We start from the raw sequence: 20,870 nt of genomic DNA on the forward strand, positions 1-20,870 counted from the left end.
GTCTTAACGCTCTTTGGAAAGTAACACTGCTGACTCTAGTGTTGCATACCCAATCTCACAAGGATGGTAACTTAGGCCTTTCATAATTTTTATGTGTCTGTTATAGCCCATCATCAGAAGGATACATATATTTAAATATATATATATATATATTTTTTTTTTCCTGCGGCACGCGGACCCCCCACCATTGTGGCCTCTCCCGTTGCAGAGCACAGGCTCCGGACACACAGGCTCAGTGGCCATGGCTCACGGGCCCAGCCGCTCCGCGGCATGTGGGATCCTCCCGGACCGGGGCACGAACCCGCGTCCCCTGCATTGGCAGGCGGACTCTCAACCACTGCGCCACCAGGGAAGCCCAGGATGCATATATTTAAATAGGCAGTTCAAAATTTTCTTAAGTCAACTAGTCATCTTAATATAGTTTTCCAAGTGTAAATGTGGAATTACTTGCATTTTTTGATGACGGAAAACAAAATAATTAAGTCCATTAGAAATTTACTTACATTGTATATTTCAGAGACAGACTCTTGAATTCTTTCTTTTTTGGGTAAGGGTTTATTCCATAAAGAAATGGCCAAATTTTTAAAGCAATAATAAAAGTTGTATTATTTTAAATACCTGTTAAAGTGATTTAAAATTGCTTCCCTGTCTCAGGCAATGTGTCACCCAAAGATACTTGTAAAAATATAATGAATTATCCTGTTGAATAAATGATTTCTCTATAACAGCTGTTTTCTGTAGTGAAAATATCTGACAGTGTTCTTTGCCTTCTAATTAAAGAGGGAAAAATAAAAGCAGAGCCCCTTAGTTTTTTTTCTTTTATTCCCTCGTGTGTGTACATTCTCATTTTCCCTCATCTGTTTTTCATTTTCAAAAACAGTCAAAACTCCACCCAAGAGGCAAACAACGTAACACAGCTTAAAATACAATCCAAGGTGTAGTTACTGGAAAAGCCTAGGATAGACCCCACTGACTTTCCACTTATTGTAGACAGCAAACTACTTGCTAGCTACAGTTAGGCATCGGATTAATTTCTTCCTCAGCTCATATAAATAGATCAGAGTAATTTGGTTGGATTGTGGAAATGATTTTAATGAAACTGTTTTTATTGTAGACAGCTGAGAGCAAGGTTTGTTATGCCACTGTAGAAATGTTATTAGATAAGAAATGCCATTACAGAGATTGCAGTGATGCAGATGTCACATTTTAGGTTCACTTTTTTTGAGATAGTGTTTTTTTTTTCCTTTGTACATAGTGAATCTCTTTGCCATTTATTATAATCTCTGTTTAGCCTGAAATAATCTTACATGAATAACATTAGCCATCTGTAGATGAATGGCAGTATGTCTCCAAAAGCCTTTTGTAGTCTAGTTAGACTGCTGAAGCATACTAAATATGCAATTTTTGAAAAGATGTAACAAAATCACATTTCTTTTTGAGTATGAAAGAATTCAGAGATATATTACCTAAATTCTTAATTATCTTGAGTTAATCTTGGCTCTTAATGCTTTGATCCATCGTTTATGGTCCCTCTTCTATAAACACCTAAAACTAGCTGCAAGAAAACTTTGCTGTACATCTGCTCTTACAGAAATGACCCTCTAATAATTTATCTATTAAGTTGAGCTTTGTCACCAAATTCTCTTAGCTTAGCATCTCTCCTTGAGGAATTCATGCCCCCTAAATATAACCAGGGTTAGAGTGTAATAGATAATAAATAATACCTTCTTCAAAACTGAAGTTTATAGATTTTTGTTTTCTACTCAGATATCAAGTGAAGATATTTTACTATAAATTTAATTCTATTTTTTCCTAATAAATCAATGTTTTATATTCCAGTTTGTTGTAGATTGTGAATTCTTTAAAAAAGAGACAAGATCCATACAGCTTCCTGTAACTCATCTTTTTTCCTTTGGTAAGTACTTTGATTTTGGAAATCTTAAGAATTGCTTCTATTTTTAAGAGTGTTGATTTATTTTGCGAGTTAGTTGCAATAATGCAGAGCCCTAACATTAAGTGTTTTTGTGTATTTCAAGTGTAGTTCTTAGAATAACCACGTGATATGGCTTAGTGGTTTGATTTTTAAGTAGGCCAGCAATCATTTTCTGAGAAATAAACCTTATTTTTTTAATAGACTTTATTTATTTATTTAAATATTTATTATTTATTTATTTCATTTATTTTTGGCCACGTTGGGTCTTAGTTGCAGCACACAGGATCTTCGTTGAGGCACGCAGGATCTTTCATTGCGGCGCCCAGGCTCTTCGTTGTGGTACACGGTCTTCTAGTTGTGACGTGTGGGTTTTCTCTCTCTAGTTGTGGTGTGCAGGCTCCAGGGCACGTGGGCTCTGTAGCTGTGGCGCACAGGTTCCGGAGTGTGTGGGCTCTGTAGTTTGCAGCATGTGTGCTCTCCAGTTGAGGCATGTGAGCTCAGCAGTTGTGGTGCGCGGGCTTAGTTGCTCCACGGCATGTGGGAGCTTAGTTCCCTGACCAGGAATCGAACCCACGTCCCCTATGTTGTAAGGCGGATTCTTTAGCCCTGGACCATGAGAGAAGTCCCAGAAATGAACTTTAAAATAAACTTATCCATGATCATATACATTTGCAGGTAACTGTCTGTGTGTATGTGTTTTCACATGAACTTATACTACATATAGGCCCTTTTTATAAAAGGTTTATTCTAAGATATAAATTACTACCTGCCGTCTGAAGGTTTCAAGATTGCTCTAAATATTTCCCTTTTTTTTTTTTTGTGGTAACATACACATAACTATTCCTTTAAATTTTATTTTGAAATAATTTTAGACTTACAGAAAAATCACAGAAAGAGTAGAGTTCCCACATAGCTCTCATTCACCTTAACATAAACGATAAAATTGTCAAAACTAAGAAATTAGCACTGGTACAATACTGTTAACTACAGTTTTATTTGGTTTTCATTGGATTTTCCACCAGTGTTCTCCAGGTTCCCATATTGCATTTAGTTGTCATGTCTCCCTAGTTTCCTCTGATCTTCGATAGTTCCTCAGTCTTCCTTTGTCTTTTATAACTTTGAGGCCCTTGAAGAGTATTGGCCAGTTATTTTGTAGAATATCTCTCTATTTGGCTTTGTCTAATGCTTTCTTATAATTAGATTGAGGTTATGCATTTTGGGCAAGAATATCACAGGAGCAATGTGAACTTCTCAGTGTATCATATCAGAGGATACATGATGTCACTGTGTCTAATTACTAATGATGTGGACCTTGATCACTTCTTGGTTAATGTGTTGTCTGCCAGGTTTCTCCACTGTAAAGTTACTGCTTTGCTTTTCTCTTTGTGATTAATAAATATCTTGGGGGAGATACTTTGAGAATGTGTAAGTGTCCTGTTTTTCTTCAAAATAACCCACTAATTTTAGCATCCATTGGTTTATCTAGTCTGAAGCAATTATTACTGGCATTCTATAATTATTGGAATTCTTCCTAAGGGAAAGTTGTCCCTTTTCCCCCATTTATTCATTTTTTATTTTTGTCACTATGGACTTATGGATATTTATTTTATTTATTGGGATATAATGGAATATTATTGTTACTTTTTTTTTTGGCTTAAATTGCTTCAGCTTTGGTTGTTGGGAGCTCTTGTGCTCTTTTGGCATGCCCAATTTTTTCAATATTTTTCTTTTGTATTCCATTCGTGAAAAAAATCTGTTACTTGAGAGAGGAAACTTCCTTTAAGATTTTTATCCCTCCCCCACCTTTTTTTTCTTTTTTGGTTGAAGAATACACAGAACAATACAGAAATGACAACTCTAAACCACCTACCTCATTAAAAATAGCAAGCTTGGACTTCCCTGGTGGCGCAGTGGTTGAGAATCCGCCTGCCAATGCAGGGGACACGGGTTCAAGCCCTGGTCTGGGAAGATTCCACATGCCACGGAGCAACTAAGCCCGTGCGCCACAACTACTGAGCCCTCATGCCGCAATGACTGAAGCCCGGGAGCCTAGAGCCTGTGCCCTGCAACAAGAGAAGCCACCGCAATGAGAAGCCCCCGCACAGCAATGAAGAGTAGCCCCCGCTCGCCGCAACTAGAGAAAGCCCGCGCGCAGCAACGAAGACCCAATGCAGCCAAAAATAAATAAATAAATAAAATAAATTAAAAAAAAAAATAGCAAGCTTATAAAATAAGAGATCTACCCTCCCTAGCTCAAATTTTTGTAATTGTGACTCCATGATTACACATACCATATTCAATTCCATGTTCATAGAGGCAAACTCTCCTTGTTTTAATTTATGCTCAGCTAAACTGATTAATACTGTATAATGATAGGAAACTGCTTTTCTAGACATAATTGATATAGGTGCTTCTGGAATATGCTAAGCAATTTTAAAGTTAATCTATTAAAAGAAAAATGGGTCTTGATTTCTTCAGGTGACAAAATGAAAATTTTATTGTTGCTAAAATATACTCTGACAATAGTATGTAACTGATGTCCACCAATACTTTTGATATCTTAGATTTAATAATAAATTAAGACTTGAACTGTTTTAAAAGTGAGAACATTCAGGGAAGTTTATGCTTTGATTACTGGTGAATGTCTCACATTTTAAATTATAACACAATCGAACACTTGTGGCTTATTTGTTGATGTTAAACAATCTTCCAAATGGGCCTATCAACATTTTGTTTTTGTTTTTGTTTTTTTTTGCGGTACGCGGGCCTCTCACTGTGTGGCCTCTCCCGTTGCGGAGCACAGGCTCCGGACGCGCAGGCTCAGCGGCCATGGCTCACGGGCCCAGCCGCTCCGCGGCACACGGGATCCTCCCGGACCGGGGCACGAACCCGGGTCCCCTGCATCGGCAGGCGGACTCTCAACCACTGCGCCACCAGGGAAGCCCCAACATTTTAATAATGATGTTCTTTCTAAAATCTTCAAGGTGTGAGTCAGGCTAAAAAAAATTTTTTTTTAATTAGTAAAGTGTTAAGCTTCTGATTTCCCTTTTGCCATAGTGGAAAGCAAAATGTTAAATTATTTCTTACCTCCTGTTAGAATTTTTTAAACACCCAAAAGTTAGACCATCTTACTTGTGAAGAAGGGTACCACAGTGAATGGTATTTTAAATTAGATTAAGTAGAATGTGAAGTATACCTCATATTTACTAGTTTTTCTCCTATTCATTTTGAGGTGCCTTAAATTCAGTGCTGTATTTTAAAATATTGGTTACATTAGGTATTTATTAAAATGGTTTGTAGTTGAATGTATAAGTTAGCATTGTGTTTTAAAAGTGATTTATTAATCACAGATTAATGGTACACCTTGTACTTAGCAAATTTGTTTACATGTTGATAAAATTTCCTAAGTCTTTTTTTTCTTAACTCCAAGTATACGTCCTATAATATAGTTATGATAATGCAACATTATGAAAAAACTGGTTATGTGTTTTAACTGGTGCTAAATGTGACTGACAGAATCTTAACATCATACAGTATTTATTTTTTAATTAATAGAATTTCAGTGATATACTTGGTAAAATATTTCAAGCCTTTTCTGTCTATTGCACAGTGGAGGTTTGTCTTATTGTTTTCTCTTTTCAAAGAAGCATCTGAACACTTGCATTTGCATATTCTTATCCAAAGGCATTCACATGTAAGTGGATGCGATTTTTAAAATTTTATTAAAATGTTAAAAAAAAAAAAAAAACTACCAAGAAAGCATACCTTTTTGAAATTGGAACTATGTAGTGATTTTTTAAAACACATAAATGTCATTGAAAGTCATTATAAATGTTATGCTTTGTTCAAAATTTATTGAAGAAAGATTGGATTTTTAGGAGTTCACTCCTCCATACTGAAAGCAAGAACCTATAAACAATTTTCTAATGTTAAAAATCTGTTGGCATTATTTTAGACATTGTTTAAGTAGTCAGTACTTTTGTACTTAAAAAAAATTTTTTTTGGTATTCTAAGTAATACAGTACTTTTAATTCAATAGGGTTGTCTTCAAGGAAAGTGATATTAAATACAAGTGGCCTGTTCTATAATATAGAGCTTCTGAACTTTGGACAGGTAATTAATTATCTTGACAATAACAGGACTTGATTTTACTTTACTGTTTAGTTAAACAAGCTTATAAACTTGTTTTTTTTAAATTTTTGTGGTCAAACTCTATTAGATATACCAAGCTTTTAAAGTCAACGTGGTAAGCAAGTGCTCAGGAGTGAAAGGTAAGTGTATTTCTGAAAAAATAGTATTGTCATTTGAAGAATCATTAGGTCTTCACTTGAATTTTCTGTAATACTTATTTTTCCATATATTTTATGTAAATTAATATTAAATATATGATAATAGAAAAGCTGTTTATATTTCCAAATGGATTTAACATAGACCCTTCCTTAACAGTAAGCATCTTCGTCTGTTTCAGTTTAAATATCCACGTTTTAAAAATACTGTATATCTTGCTGTTTTATTGTAGTAGTAATTGAGATTTAGCTGTTTAATGTTTTTCCAGTTTCTTATACTTCCCATATGCTCTAATATCTTGTTGTAGGTCTAATTAAACATTATTATTAAGTAATTCTCCGTAATTTATTGTGTGATATAACTCTTACTGATTATTTTTTAATGAAATGAGTATTGTGTAAATAGTTAGGTATTATAGTAGTAACCTTAGTAACATAAGGTTAGTAATACATATTTCCTTTATGTTTCCACAGAAGAAATTACTAGTATCTATAAACTTCATATTCCCTGGTCTTATGAAGATTCACTAACCATTGCACAGTAAGTATATGAAAGAATTTACCTTAAACTTCGTTGTTTTTGAATAATACATATTCTACTTAGTCTGTTTATTTAAATCATAATAAAATTTTAGAGAAATTATTACAGGGCCTCTTAGTAAAATGTAGGTATCCTTTATGTAACATTGTGCCCATGAGATGATATAATATTATAAGATACCATATAGTATTCTTATTTAAGCGATCTAGAATTTAAGCCTTACTTGCTTCAGACATGAACCCCTTTCCACCCTCTCCCCCAATTTCTGTGTCCTAGAAGGAGCTGTGATACGACTGGAAAAGTGTCAATCCATAGTAACATGTGTGGCATCTAGCCTCCTTACGTTATTTCACTGTGTTGTGCTGAGGATTGACTTAGCCATGGTTATTTCACAGCATTTTGTATTTGAGAACTGATGTTTATCTTTTCAGGGTTCCATCTTCCACAGAAATTTCTGTGAAACTCCATATTGCTCAACCAGAAAATGACAGCCATGTAGCATTATTAAAAATGTATACATCATCAGACTGTCAATATGAGGTAAGTTATATGTTTGCTTAGTTTTTAGGATTTAGTTATAGAATAAACTGGAAATATATTTTTATATTTGCCTCAGATATATGGTGATGCGAAAGCCAATTAATATGAGAGAGTTAGTTACTTATGATACTTTAAATAGTCTCCATTTTGCCTGTTAGCACCACCTCAGTATTTCCTTAGCTGGACCATTGAAAGTATGTATCTTAATAAGTAATAGAAAATAAAATACAAATTGAGACTGCAGATTAACCTTCTCAGTTTGGAAGCCCAAGTCCAGGATCCTCTATAAATTGAAGAACTTCATGAAATCAGCTGACATGGCTATACTGCAGCAACTGGCATGATATATATTCTCCAGCACTACTGGATAAGCTTAAGGATCTTATTTTCACTCATTATTTTAAGCTCTATTAATCATTAATATGTGCAGTTTAGTACCTGTTGGGTTTGTTTTACAATCACAGTAGATCTCTGCACTGAGAGAAGGGAAATGGACTCAACAGTAACATTTTATTTACATATAGATTCATGAACTAAAAGAGTTCCTCTTTGTATAAGAACATACCAACTTCTAAGGATTCCAGATTTAAGTGCTTGAAGTATATATTTCAATGGTGGTTTTGGTTTATGTGAAATATCTTATTTCTACTCAGTTGCTTTAATTTGGATTCTTTATTAGAGCTAACTTTCTTAGGGTAAACTAGAATTGGTAGGTCAAGTGAATATAATCTGTCCTACAAGCTTCAGTTTGACCCATATTATGAGTTATTTTAGATTTCATGGAATTTATTAATGCTCTGATATCTTGCTTTCTGTTTCTAGCATTGAAGGATTTTGCAGGGATATAATGGTTTTCAGCTTGTGCCTTCATATTTCTAATATTACTATAGAGATAGAAAGAATTGTGTTAGTAATTTGGCTGTACTGCACATTCTCTTAATGTCCATATTTTTACAAATACTTTATTTTTTTTAAAGTCCATGTATTGACAAACTATAGTTATTTTACAACTTCTCTATGAAAGATGAATTTCCTTTTTCCAGACTTCCTAATATCAAAAGAGGTATATTTATGACAGAGATAATTAATGATGAATTTCTTTTTAAAATGTTGTCTTGGCTCAAATTTTATTACATGTGATCTGTTTGTTCCTGGTATTATATCATATGAAACCTATTTTTATGAAATTTACTCAGAAGTGGTTTAGCTTAACTATATTTAGTACCATATGATTGCAAGTTTGAGATTTTAAAGTACGAGTTACATAAGTAAGTTGATCAATTTGTGCTTAATTTTTCAGCAAACATACGTATAGTTTCTGACTCAATCATTCAATAAATTCCTTTAGCTTGTATGATCTGGTAATAAGATGTTCTGATTAATTAAATATTCTAGTTAGTAAAGGGTTACCACGTATCACAGTATCATATGATACCACATATCATAGCATTCATCCAATTGGGAAAGAATTAGATTACAGAAAAAATATTGAACAGCAAAACCATAGTTGATACAAATTAAATGTTGATGGTTCAGAGAATTCTTTGAAGATCTTGAGTACCTTTAGGTTCATCATTATAAAAAAATTAATGATTATGCTTAGTGCTCAGTTTAATAAAATGTGAACTAGAGTTTAGGGAAAATAACCTTTTTTTAATAATTGTTTTAAACTAGGTGACAGTTAAGACTTCCTTTTCACAAATACTTGGACAGGTAAGAGAGACTCCTTGTCGATTATTTATTGCCTTGTGAATAGAAACTGTAAGGCAGGGGTTGTAAACGTTTTCTGTAAAGCACCAGATATTAGTATTTCAGCAGACCATATATAGTCTCTTGCCACTGCTGCCACTACTGCAGCTACTTCTTTTTTCTTCTTTCTCCTTTTTTCTTCTTTTTCTCACGTTAATAAAATCTGAAAGCCATTCTTGGCATACAGGCCATAGTCGGCCACCCCTGGCTTTAAGGTGATGCTTTCATGTTTGATACTTCCTAAAAATGAAAGTTGATTCCTGATTTTCAAGAAAATTAATATTTTTGGCTAAATGGATATCATATTAAGATTTCATGTTGCTCATATGATGCTGTAATTCATAATCCAATAAAATCTGTGGGCTCTGTCATATAAATGAGCTTTTTCCAAGAACTTTTTATGTTGTGCAAGCTCAGTTTGTAAAAGGTAAAAGTAAATTATATTAAAAATAAACATGCTGAAATAGGTTAAATTCATTTGGGGAGTATCTTAAATTCATAGGCAAATAGTGTTACAAAAATAATTTATCAAGTTGTAGAACTACTATATTATTATTCAACATCATTATAATTTGCAGAATTGTGCAATCTGGACATAAATAGATAATACTGATTAGTCAGAGAAATTATAGTTTTAAAATTCACTAAAAATTTTATTGTGTCTTTTATTACTTTCACTTTTTTTTTTTGTTATGTTTTGCAGTCTAGGCATAGCAGAATTTTTAAGTCATTTAATTCTATAATTATAATAAAACTCACAAGTTAAAAGTAAATAAGAAACTTTTTATGTATGTTATCTCATTTGATCCTGAAAACAACCTGGTAAGAACTAGATTGTGATTATTATTAAATTTGTGAACATTAGAAAATTCTAAGCTAATACATAAAAATTTTGTGCTACATTAGAAAGAGAAGATTAAATGTTAGTGTAAGTTGGAAAATAGCATCATGGATAGTTATAATAAATACTCTAAAATGTTAAGAGATCAATTATTAAGAAAAATTGTATCTTGGAATAAAAGGGAAGAATTCATGCTATAGTATTTTTAGTATGTCACTGTACATGGTGGTATGGCTGAGGATATAACACACTCTCTTATCCATATCATCCCTGGGGCTCATAATTCAGATTAGTGACAAGAAAAGTCAAGTTTGCTTGATACTGTATAATCAGGTGTAATTATATGTACACCAAAAAAACCTAGACCAATAGTCTTGTTTAGACATGGAAATTTTTCTAAAAAATGATGATGTGTGGATGTTGCAGGATCAGAGGTAGGTACTTTTTTAAATGTTGAAGAATTCATGGCAATTGAGTTAAGTCCTCAAATGTTTGCAATGATATAAGATGCTCTTCCTTCACGTTTGTTTCAAAATTTAACTTGAGAACAGTAGGAGAATGAATTCGGTTTTGTATATCTTATTTGTCTTTTAAAAATCATACGTATTTTCAGTGTTAACTGATTCAGTCAAAGAAGACTGGAAAGAGGACTAAAGAGAAACCACTTAGGAGAATCTTTAGACTTTGATTAGATAACTTTTTCATAAAATTAATTTTTTTTTAAAAAAAGGAAAGAGGAAAATATACTTACATATTGTTTAGTCTACTCTTACGAAAGAGAGGACAGAAAATAAACTGAAAGTTGCTTTCTCAAGAGAATTATTTAAACTCTTAATAAATCATTTCCATGTAGGAATGAAGCCCAGTGTTGCCCAATCTTTAGATTTTAAGAGAAACTAGAAATCTGAATTTTTAGATAAAATATTTTAATTTTTCAACGTTGGCATCTAATTCAAAATGTAAAGAAATACTATGCCAAATACTAAACCAAATGAAGCACATATACAATTTGAATATGACCCATGGAGGCCAGTTTATGGTTGTTGATTGTTGTATCTGTGGCCCAGTATCATGTTTACTACTCATAACAATGACACTCAGTCGTTAAAAAGAAATTTTATGTAGGACCTCTTACAAGATTTCTGAAAACAGTGAAGAGCATTAAAGGTTAATAATAACAGTGAACATTTTCTGATCACCTACTTGTGCCAGTTACTATTCCAAATGATTTACACAAATGAATACATTTAAGCCTCAAACTCCCTGTGAGATAGTGCTATTTAACTCCATTTTACTGATAAGGGCCTAGGGAGAAGGAGGGGTAAAATAAGTTGCCTAAGAGCTAGTGAAAGGCAAAGCTGTAGTCTGAACTCAGGAGTACAACTCTGAGCCTGTTATGCTACTTAACTATCTTTCCAACACACTTAATAACTAAAGTATGCTGTATATTTCCTAGCATGTCATTAGCAGGCAGTGAGCATCATTTAGTAATAGGTAGGAAAATGACCTTTTCCCTTTCACTCAACTCTCCTCTCCTTTCACTCAAAGCTACAAACTATAAGTCATGAGTATGAGCTTTACGTTTTTTGAGTCTTATCAATTTTAATCTGGGAATCCACAGAAGAGCTTCAGGGAGGCCTTGAACCTGCTGAAATTTTACTTAACATTTTGTGGAAGCATTCATTTCCCTAGTTTTCATTAGATTGACAGGGGAGTCTGTACATTTTTTTAAAAAATTCTGTGGATTGGAGAACAACATGCTTTAAAGTAATTTCCTTTTAAGACTTTAACATTAAAAGAAGAACTTACACTATGTTTTTGTTATATGTATGTTTTTTAAGGAGATTGGATCAGCTGATAGAATGACTTGAGGTGCTATAACATAATGGTTATGAACTTAGGCTTTGAGTTAAATTCCATTCCACAAGATTTCCAAAGATGGTGAAGGACATAAAAGCCTAATAATAGCAGCTCATATTTTTGATAGTTTATCATGTTCAAGTTCATATTCTAAATGCTTTACACAAATGAACATGTTTAAATCCTTAAAACCACCTATAAGGTAAGTACTATTATTGTCCCTATCTTACTGTTAAGAGCGAAGAGAGGTAACAAGGAAGTAAGTAACTCGCTTGTCTCTTAATTGTGCAAGTTACTTGGGCCCCCTGTACCTGAATTTCTTCATCTGTAAAATAGGGGTAAGAACCATATGAAAGGATTTTGGGGAGGAGAGCATGAGATAATGCATATAAGATGTTTAGTATTATACCTGGAACATATTAAATGCTCAATAAACATTCCTTGTAAAAAATTTTGTAGCATGTGCTACACAATTATATATTGCCTCTATTATGCCTTTGATGAAAAATTCAGGTAACATGTTTCTAATATGCGATATATTCTTAGCATTTATTTTGCCTAGAATTTTTATACCCATTACTCAAGATATCTTTTAGTCATGTCAGAAAATGTATAAAGTGAAAAACTTTTTTATTTCATGTGAAAGTATATTTATTTCATTAACATGAACATTCAGAAGTTGCCCATTGGTTTGCCTTTTTCCTAGGTAGTTAGATTTCATGGTGGAGCTCTTCCTGCCTATGTTATATCTAGTATCCTTCTTGCTTATGGAGGACAGTTATACTCTCTTTTCTCAACAGGTAAGAATGTTTCTATTCCTCCCTCCCTCTCTTCCTTCCTCAGTGCTTCATTACTACTTTTTTTATCCTACGTGTAGCTAATGAAGACACATCTATTTCTTGAAACTTCACAACCCTTCTCTCCCAAGGTTACAGGAGTTTGAGATCCTCTTAAATTTTAAGAGATTACCAAGAAAATTCCTTACTTGTTTTCTGCATTTTATACCCTTGTGTCTAAAGTTTATTCCCTCTGTTCTGAGGATCTCTTAAGAGATAGAAGCTGGTTGACAGGGATTTTGTCCTCCATTCTATTCCCGGTGCCTGACATAGGGCCAAGCACATAGTTGGCATTCAGTGTAATATTTGGGCTGTATCAACTGTATCATTTAGGTCTTGTACACTGAATGGAATAATTAAGAGTTTAATTGAAGGGACTATTTCAAAGGTATGTATAGGGTTAAGGGAAACCAACAACAAATGATAAAATACCAAATTAGCAACAGAGCCATCTGATACTCCTAGGTATCAGGGCAAGGGAGGGAGCAAACCTAGAGAGCTGTAGGAGAGAGCAGCAGTACTGCACCTGAGCCTTGGGTACAGAAACGCTGTGGCCACTGTCAGCGTGTGGCTCAGCAGGGAGAAGGCAGGGAAATAAATACACTAACTTCATTTCCTTCTATCCTCCTATCTGCCAGTGCTTATTCACTGAACCCAACTAGAAGCCAGTTCATAAAAGTCAGCCTCCCAGAATTCAAAGTAAAGGGTAGAACATGGATCTGGAGAAGAAAATATAGACTGTATAGTACATTGGACAAAAAGCCTTCTCTAGAGTATAGCAGTTAGAACAATTTCCCAGGAGCCTCACACACTTGCTGGGCTTGTACAATGATAATCAGAGGAGGCAAGAGGGAAAGAGAGTGGGGACAAAACATACAAAAGCAGTCCAAAATCCCCTCCACCGTTTCCATGGTGCCAAATGCTTTCACAGCTACTCATTTCCTTTCAGTGACTTTTTTGCAATTTCAAGTCTGCCTTTAGTGTTCATTTTAACCTGATTTAACCTATTATATTCCAGGAAGAAGTAAGCAACATTTAATGTGATGTGCTCAGATCCAACCTTTTAATTAAAAGATTATTCTGGCAATATGACATCTCCTATACTTGAATATAATTTTTGGAAATTTAAAAGAGACACCTCATTCTTCTTAGTTTTAAGTGACTTGACAATTGATTTTCAAACATTTGGGATTTATATCTAGATAGTCCACAGAGACCCTGGAGATATATGATATTGGTTAATCTAGAGGACTTAAGTATGGGATTGTGTCCCAAATCAATTAAAGAAGTAGTTCTGAACCAAAGATGCTTATTAGAAATCACTGGAATGGCTATAATAGAAAAGGCAGATAATAACAAGTGTTAATGAGGATTTGTAGAATTGCAACCTTCTGTATACTGTTAGTGGGAATGTAAAATGGTATAGCTGTTTTGGAAAGCAGTCTGGCAGTTCATCAAAAGGTTAAACAGAGTTACCATATGACTCAGCAACTCCTGGGTATAGACCCAAGAGAACTGAAAACACACATCCACACTAAACACTGTTTATAATAGCCAAAAAGTGGAAACAACCAAAATGTCTGTCAACTGATGAACAGATAATGTGCTGAATGCTACAAGATAGATGAATCTTGGAAATATGCTAAGTTGAAGAAGCCAGTCACAAAGGACCACATATTTTATGATTCCATTTTTATGAAATCTTCAGAGTAAGCCAATCTATAGAGACAGAAAGTAGATTAGTGGTTGCCTAGGAATGGGGAGGCATTGGAGGTGACAGTTAAGGGGAACAGTTTCTTTTGGAGTAATGAAAATGTTTTAAGACTGACTGTGGTTGTTAATGCACACTCTATGAATATACAAAAAACCACTGAATTGGATACACTTTAAACGGATGAATTTTGAGTTATAAGAATTATATCTCAGTAAAACAGTTTTTAAAAAATAGCTCACCTGTGGAGCTTTATAAAAATACAAATGACAAAACCATAGCCTTGGCTTCCTGAATTTGTTTCACAAATGATGATTGACTATGTACTTTTGTATGAGAACCAGTAAATTAGAGTAAATTTTTATGGTAGGTTTATGTTTATTTTTTTCTTTTTTTTAACTTTTTAAAATTGATGTATAGTTGATTTATAATGTGTTAACTTCTGCTCTACAGCAAAGTGATTCAGTTATACACACACACACACACACACACACACATACATATATATATATACATTCTTTTTTATATTCTTTTCCATTTTGGTTTTTCATAGGATATATAGTTCTCTGTGCTATACATTAGGACCTTGTTGTTTGTCCATTCTATATATAAAAGCTTCAATGTGCTAATCCCAAACTCCCACTCCATCCCTCCCCCAACCCTCTCCCCCTTGGTAACCACAAGTCTGTTCTCTATGTCCATGAGTCTGTTTCTGTTTCATAGATTGGTTCATTTGTGTCATATTTTAGATTCCACATATAAGTGCTATCATATATTTGTCTTTCTTTTTCTGACTGACTTCACTTAGTATGATAATCTCTAGTTGCATCCACATTACTGCAAATGGCATTATTTTGTTCTTTTTTATGGCTAATATCTCATTGTATATAGGTACCACATCTTTATCTATTCGTCTGTTGATGGACATTTAGGTTGTTTCCACATCTTGGCTATAGTGAATAGTGCTGCTATGAACATAGGGGTGCATGTATCTTTTTGAATTAGAGTTTTGTCTGGATATATACCCAGGAGTGGGATTGCTGGATCATATGTTATTTCTATTTTTTAGTTTTTTGAGGAACCTCCATACTGTTTCCCATAGTGGCTGCACCAATTTACAATCCTACCAACAGTGTAGCAGGGTTCCCTTTTCTCCACATCCTCTCCACCATTTGCTATTTGTAGAGTTTTTAATGATGGCCATTCTGACCAGTGTGAGGTGGTACCTCATTGTAGTTTTGATTTGTCTTTCATATTAGGGTAATTTTTAATCTTTTGAGAAGAGTCTCTGTGGTAGTAATAAAGACCCTTGCTTTCTATGACATGAAATATGTTGCTCTTACAAACAATGCAGCATATAATATGTCTCATACTTAATTACTGTGAATTCTCTACTACATATAATTTTTTTTTTAATCACTAGGTCACTGCTTAGAATATGCTGCTATGTTGGATAAAGAAGCCAAACCATACAAAGTTGATCCTTTTGTAATTATGGTTAAGTTTCTGTTGGGGTAAGTTTTATTATCTGTAATAATGATTTTAATTTTGTTTTATATATAAAGTATTATGTTTGGCTCAAATATGAAGGATAAATTTCCATACAAATAAGGCAATTGACTTGTTTTATTAAATGGACTTTTTCTCTTAGGCAAAGGCCTAATAAGTACATCAATATTTACTTCAATAGTTTAGAAGTAATTATTGAACTTATATATATAATATATATATATACACACATATATCAGTCTAAACTTAGACTATAAATATACCAGGACTTTAACATTTTCAAAAGAATGTATGTGGTACATGAGCTTTGGGTATCCCAGATTCATGGACACAAAGCAATGTAGGATATTGGTGAAACAGTGCCTCAGAACACTTTTTATTACTTCCCATACAAAGTATATTTTAGATCTCTCTACCCTACTTAACGTCGCATTCTTAATTTATTCAGGTTTTGTTTTTGTTTTTGTTTGGTTAAAAACCATTACTTAGATGTCTTCTCTTCTGTCTTTATAACTAGCTATTGGCTTTCTAACTTAAAAGAAAGACCAGTTATTACTTCATTACAAGGATCAATGAGAGCAGTAAAGCTGCATTGAGACTTGAGACTCAGATCCTTGGAGATCACTAGACTCAGTAGTTCCCTACCAGGAATTGAAGTTTGTTTTTTCAGTATAATTATAAATGAAATATCATGGTACTCTGGGGACTGTAGTGAATGGTCAAACACTTCAAATATTAAATCCTTTAATGAGAGTTGTCGGGGTTTTTTTGCTTTTATTGTATTATTTGCTTTTATGTTTTGTATGTTTTCTTTTATCCACAGATACAAATGGTTTAAAGAATTTTGGGATATGTTATTGTTACCAGAATTAGATGCCATCGTTTTAACTAGTCAGAGTATGTGTTTCCCCCTTGTATCTTTGATTCTTTTTCTGTTTGGAACATGTACTGCCTACTGGGGTGGCCTACTCTCTTCTACATCTGTGAGACTCCTTTCTTCATTGTGGCTGACTTTGAAAAGGTAAAGAATGAATGACGAAAACCTTTCTTATTGCTCCTAAGAAAAAAACTGTATTCTGAAAGGGAACCTTAAAATTAACTTGCTTTCACTAAACTATAATTTCTGAGGAAAAATGTATAACTAGCAAAACATGGAGTTAGTGTTCAAACTTATGTTTTTGTCATAGGTTACCATTTATTTCAAGTTAAATGCTACATTTGATTTTGACCATAGTGCTCAAGAGTTAATCAAAAAAGTTGGACAGATTACACAAGTATTTTTAAATTTCACTGTTGTAAATCTTTCCAAGGGCAAAGTGTTTCTCTGGCAATGCTTTTATATGTTGATTTTCAATCAAACCTGAGACTCCAATCTTGATATTTAGGATCAGATTAGATGAAATGTATAAGAGCTCCAAAAACATTGCCTAGAGGTTTATTATGATCCCAAGACAGTTTGAAGTTGCTGGTATGCGCTTTTGGTAAACCAGTGATCTAGTTTCCATTTCCTCACCAGCCATGTTATGCGATTTACTGTCACAGAGGGGATTATGGAATGATGCTTCTTCCTCCACCCTTCTGAGGTGCTTCTGACATTAATACCATCACATGTCTGAGTGACCTCAAGACTTTAAGAACAAAAGTATTTCTCTTCCTATCAAGATTGGAATTGTATGGCACAGTGCCTATAATTAATAATTATCTTTAATAATACTTCTTCTTTTTTAGTATACGTATTACCCATAGTATATATAAATGCAAGAGAAACTATCACAATGTATAAAAGAATTTTAAAATATGTGTCACCCCTCACCTTTATTTTTAAAAGCCTGTTTACCTTATAGTAATACTTGCACATTAATAAGGAGAGCCTGGCAGAGCACTGTATTGTTTTCTGCTTATATGTGACTGTGTAGGTAACTTAATATGCTTTTGAAAGCTTTACTCTTGTTATTCCAGGCCCTCTGAACTTCCTAAAGATATGAAGATAATATCACCAGACTTGCCCATTTTAACAGTTGTTTTGATCATAGTTAGTTGGACAACTTGTGGAGCATTTGCCATCCTTCTTACTTATCTTTACTATGTGTTTAAGGTATGTCAAATCAGTAAAGTCAGAAGGCCTGAGCTTTGTATCAGACAGGCATAGACTTTCCCGTGGGTGTTGTTAAAAAAATTTTTTTGATCACTGCTGTTATGTAACAGGCCTACATGTAAAGTTTTTTTTAACATCTTAGCTATTTCAAATATATATAGTTAACTGTAGAACTGAAGTTACTAATCTGAGTGGGTTTCTTTGTCAAAAACAAAGGGAAGGGAGGAGATTTAATCTGTTCCATATTGCTTGATGCTCTGGCAAGTAATGTTAACTTTTTAAAAAACATTTTACTAGAATGGTTTTTATTCACACCTCCCTTTCAACGTGGATAATAGACAAAACAAAAAGTTATGTCAGAGGGATCAGGCTGTCAATCATGCTGAAATAATGTAGAATGTTACAAATGTTGCTGAAGAATGACAAGACACGATAAAATTAAGCTGACAATTTTACTGAGGAAATGAAAAACACTTCTAAGAAGGCTGACAGCTTTTCAGGAAAATCTGCCTTATACAACTGCATGTTCTCCACATTAATCTTATGTAGAGACAGTTGATACTGGAAAGGATAATAATTTTTTCCTTTTTTTAACAAAGGTTTATTTGCGTCTGCATTTAACACTAATACATGCACATTATAGATTACTTTCAGTTTACAAAGGAAAAATGTGTCCATCAGAAAAAACTATTTAGAATTATTTTGATTTACCAATATAAATTAATTTGATTTATAAATATAATATTTTTAGTTTTTTTAACTGGATATTTCAAACAACTGACACAATTAGCAGAACTTTCTCAAATACTTAAGCAAACCTAGTAAATTTATAGACTTTCTCAGGTTCTTGTAAACATTTCACCACCCTATATAATTGAGTTCCAGATTTTCAAAGATTTAGGTTATATAACACATGTTAAACTCCTTATACTATGCTGAATAAAATCAAATTTTTGACTCACATGACACTTTAAGTTGCGATAGCAAGGCACCATTCAAGCATAGGCTCACACAGTGTGGAAGATATAGCATTATATCCTGACCCCAACATACTCTGGAATTTTGTATTATTTTGTTTGTCTTTTAATCCATGATAGCAAGCACATGTAGTTATTATTTATCTTTTCTAAAAGAATGTGTTTCAGTGTTTAAATGAATTTTTATTTAGGTTTTTAAAATTTCAAATTACAGTGCTTCTCAATTTCAGTAAAAATGGTTATGTTTTTTGTTTCAAAATAAAAGTAAAATTAAAGTCTTTTCTTTTTCATAGATTGTTCATCTGCAAGCCAGCTTAACAACTTTTAAAAATAGCCAGACTGTGGTAAGTTTTATTTTCAAAACGCTATATCACTTTAGTATGAAAGAACATGGAAAAATATAAAAGTTTATTTTTGTAAAAAAAGGTTAGAACTTTACAGTATTTAAAAGGTTTTATGAATTTAAATAACTTTAAGAAAAGCGAGCCTAATGAGTATTAAAATAAGACTTAGATTGTCATTTAATTTGATCTTTGTCAGTCCTTAGTTGTTTTTATCACAATTATCTTTTAAATTTTATTTCAAGTAATTACTTAAGGGGATATATTCTTAGCAGTGGAAATAACAAGTCAAAGGAATAAAAATTGTATAACTGATAACTGCTTTAAAATACTTTCAAACAAGATAATTCAGTATTTTATATCAATTTGGTAATGGAAAGATGTATTTATTTAGCTGTTAGATAATTGAGTATGATTCTAAATAAAATAATAAACTTAAATTTTACTTAATATCTTGATATTTTAACTTTATTGCTTTGTAGAACCCCAAACACTCTAGAAGAAGTGAAAAAAAATCCAATCACCATAAAGACTCTACAGTATACCACCTCCGTTTATCTGCCAGCGATGCTGAAGACAGTCTTCGCATGCACAGTACCGTGATTAACTTATTAACATGGATTGTATTACTCAGCATGCCATCTTTAATTTATTGGCTGAAGAATCTTAGGTGTGTTTTATTTATATAATTATAATTTATGTGGTTCAAACTATAAATATCTGTAAGTAGAGACTTGTAGGATTCCTAATGTTTCATAAAACTTTCTCAAGAACAAGAAGATATCACCTGAAATTTATTTTCAACATATTCACATTTTCTTCTTTTCCGTGAGAATATAAACTTTCCCAAAATCTGCCCAAAAGGGAGGGATTGTATTTTCTTTAACCTTCTTTGAGTCTAGAAATATGTGAAAATGTGCTTTATTTTGCTGACTTATAGTATTCATAATGCTAGTGCTTTATATATTTTTCACTTCACGATCAATTTTATATTTTCTGAGATTTGAGGGGAAGAAAAATGATTACATTTAAAATAATAGAAATAACGAAGGAAGTGTGTACTTTTCTGATGTGTCCTATACGTTGAACTAAAATAAATGATCAGCTGTTTTACTAGAAAACTGTCATTTGCTTTGTTACCTGATAAGTGTCCTAGGTTAAATGAGAGCCTAAAAATGCTCTCTAAGGTTATTTCTAGAATATTTAATTATTGGTAAATTGTCTTTGAAAAAAACCACATTATCCAGTTAATAGTTAATCCCTGCTTAATATAGTTTTTAGAAATGATGTAAAACTTTCAGATTATCTAAATACTGGAAGTTTTTTTTTTTTTTTTTAAGTTGGCCGAATCAAAATAAGTTCAGTAAATTAAATCACAGGTCACCAGATATTAATATCCTTCCTTTGTCCCTTATTTTAATCAAGGTGCAAATTTTTGTCCACAGATTTGGGGAGAAAATTACTTGAGGAGCACAAATTTATGATTCTAGAAGGCTGTAGACAGTTACTTTATATAAACCTTCATTTTTTTCATCTTTTTTAAATAGAGCAGTTTAAATATGTTTTAAATAATTCGTTTTATAAAATATTATTTATATATGACCTTTGAGGCATATACTTATTGTAAAAAGGAAGTGCTTCCAGATGGGAT

At 33.0% G+C, this 20,870-nt stretch overlaps 1 protein-coding gene across 3 annotated transcripts in view; it reads left to right on the plus strand.

The window, feature by feature from the left end:
- Window positions 1–20,870, plus strand: part of PGAP1 (post-GPI attachment to proteins inositol deacylase 1) — a 74,443-nt gene that overhangs the window by 43,616 nt on the left and 9,957 nt on the right. For all 3 annotated transcript variants that reach the window (XM_030855749.2, XM_060302108.1, XM_060302109.1), the window contains 12 exons: window positions 1,840–1,915; window positions 5,973–6,046; window positions 6,153–6,204; window positions 6,694–6,760; window positions 7,192–7,300; window positions 8,975–9,013; window positions 12,457–12,550; window positions 15,721–15,811; window positions 16,630–16,827; window positions 17,766–17,901; window positions 19,172–19,222; window positions 19,702–19,889. In XM_030855749.2, coding sequence (XP_030711609.1) covers window positions 1,840–1,915; window positions 5,973–6,046; window positions 6,153–6,204; window positions 6,694–6,760; window positions 7,192–7,300; window positions 8,975–9,013; window positions 12,457–12,550; window positions 15,721–15,811; window positions 16,630–16,827; window positions 17,766–17,901; window positions 19,172–19,222; window positions 19,702–19,889 — 1,175 coding nt within the window. The remainder of the gene's footprint in view (window positions 1–1,839; window positions 1,916–5,972; window positions 6,047–6,152; window positions 6,205–6,693; window positions 6,761–7,191; window positions 7,301–8,974; window positions 9,014–12,456; window positions 12,551–15,720; window positions 15,812–16,629; window positions 16,828–17,765; window positions 17,902–19,171; window positions 19,223–19,701; window positions 19,890–20,870) is intronic.

This window comes from Globicephala melas, chromosome 7 (genome assembly GCF_963455315.2).
Source record: "Globicephala melas chromosome 7, mGloMel1.2, whole genome shotgun sequence".
Lineage (NCBI taxonomy): Eukaryota > Metazoa > Chordata > Mammalia > Artiodactyla > Delphinidae > Globicephala > Globicephala melas.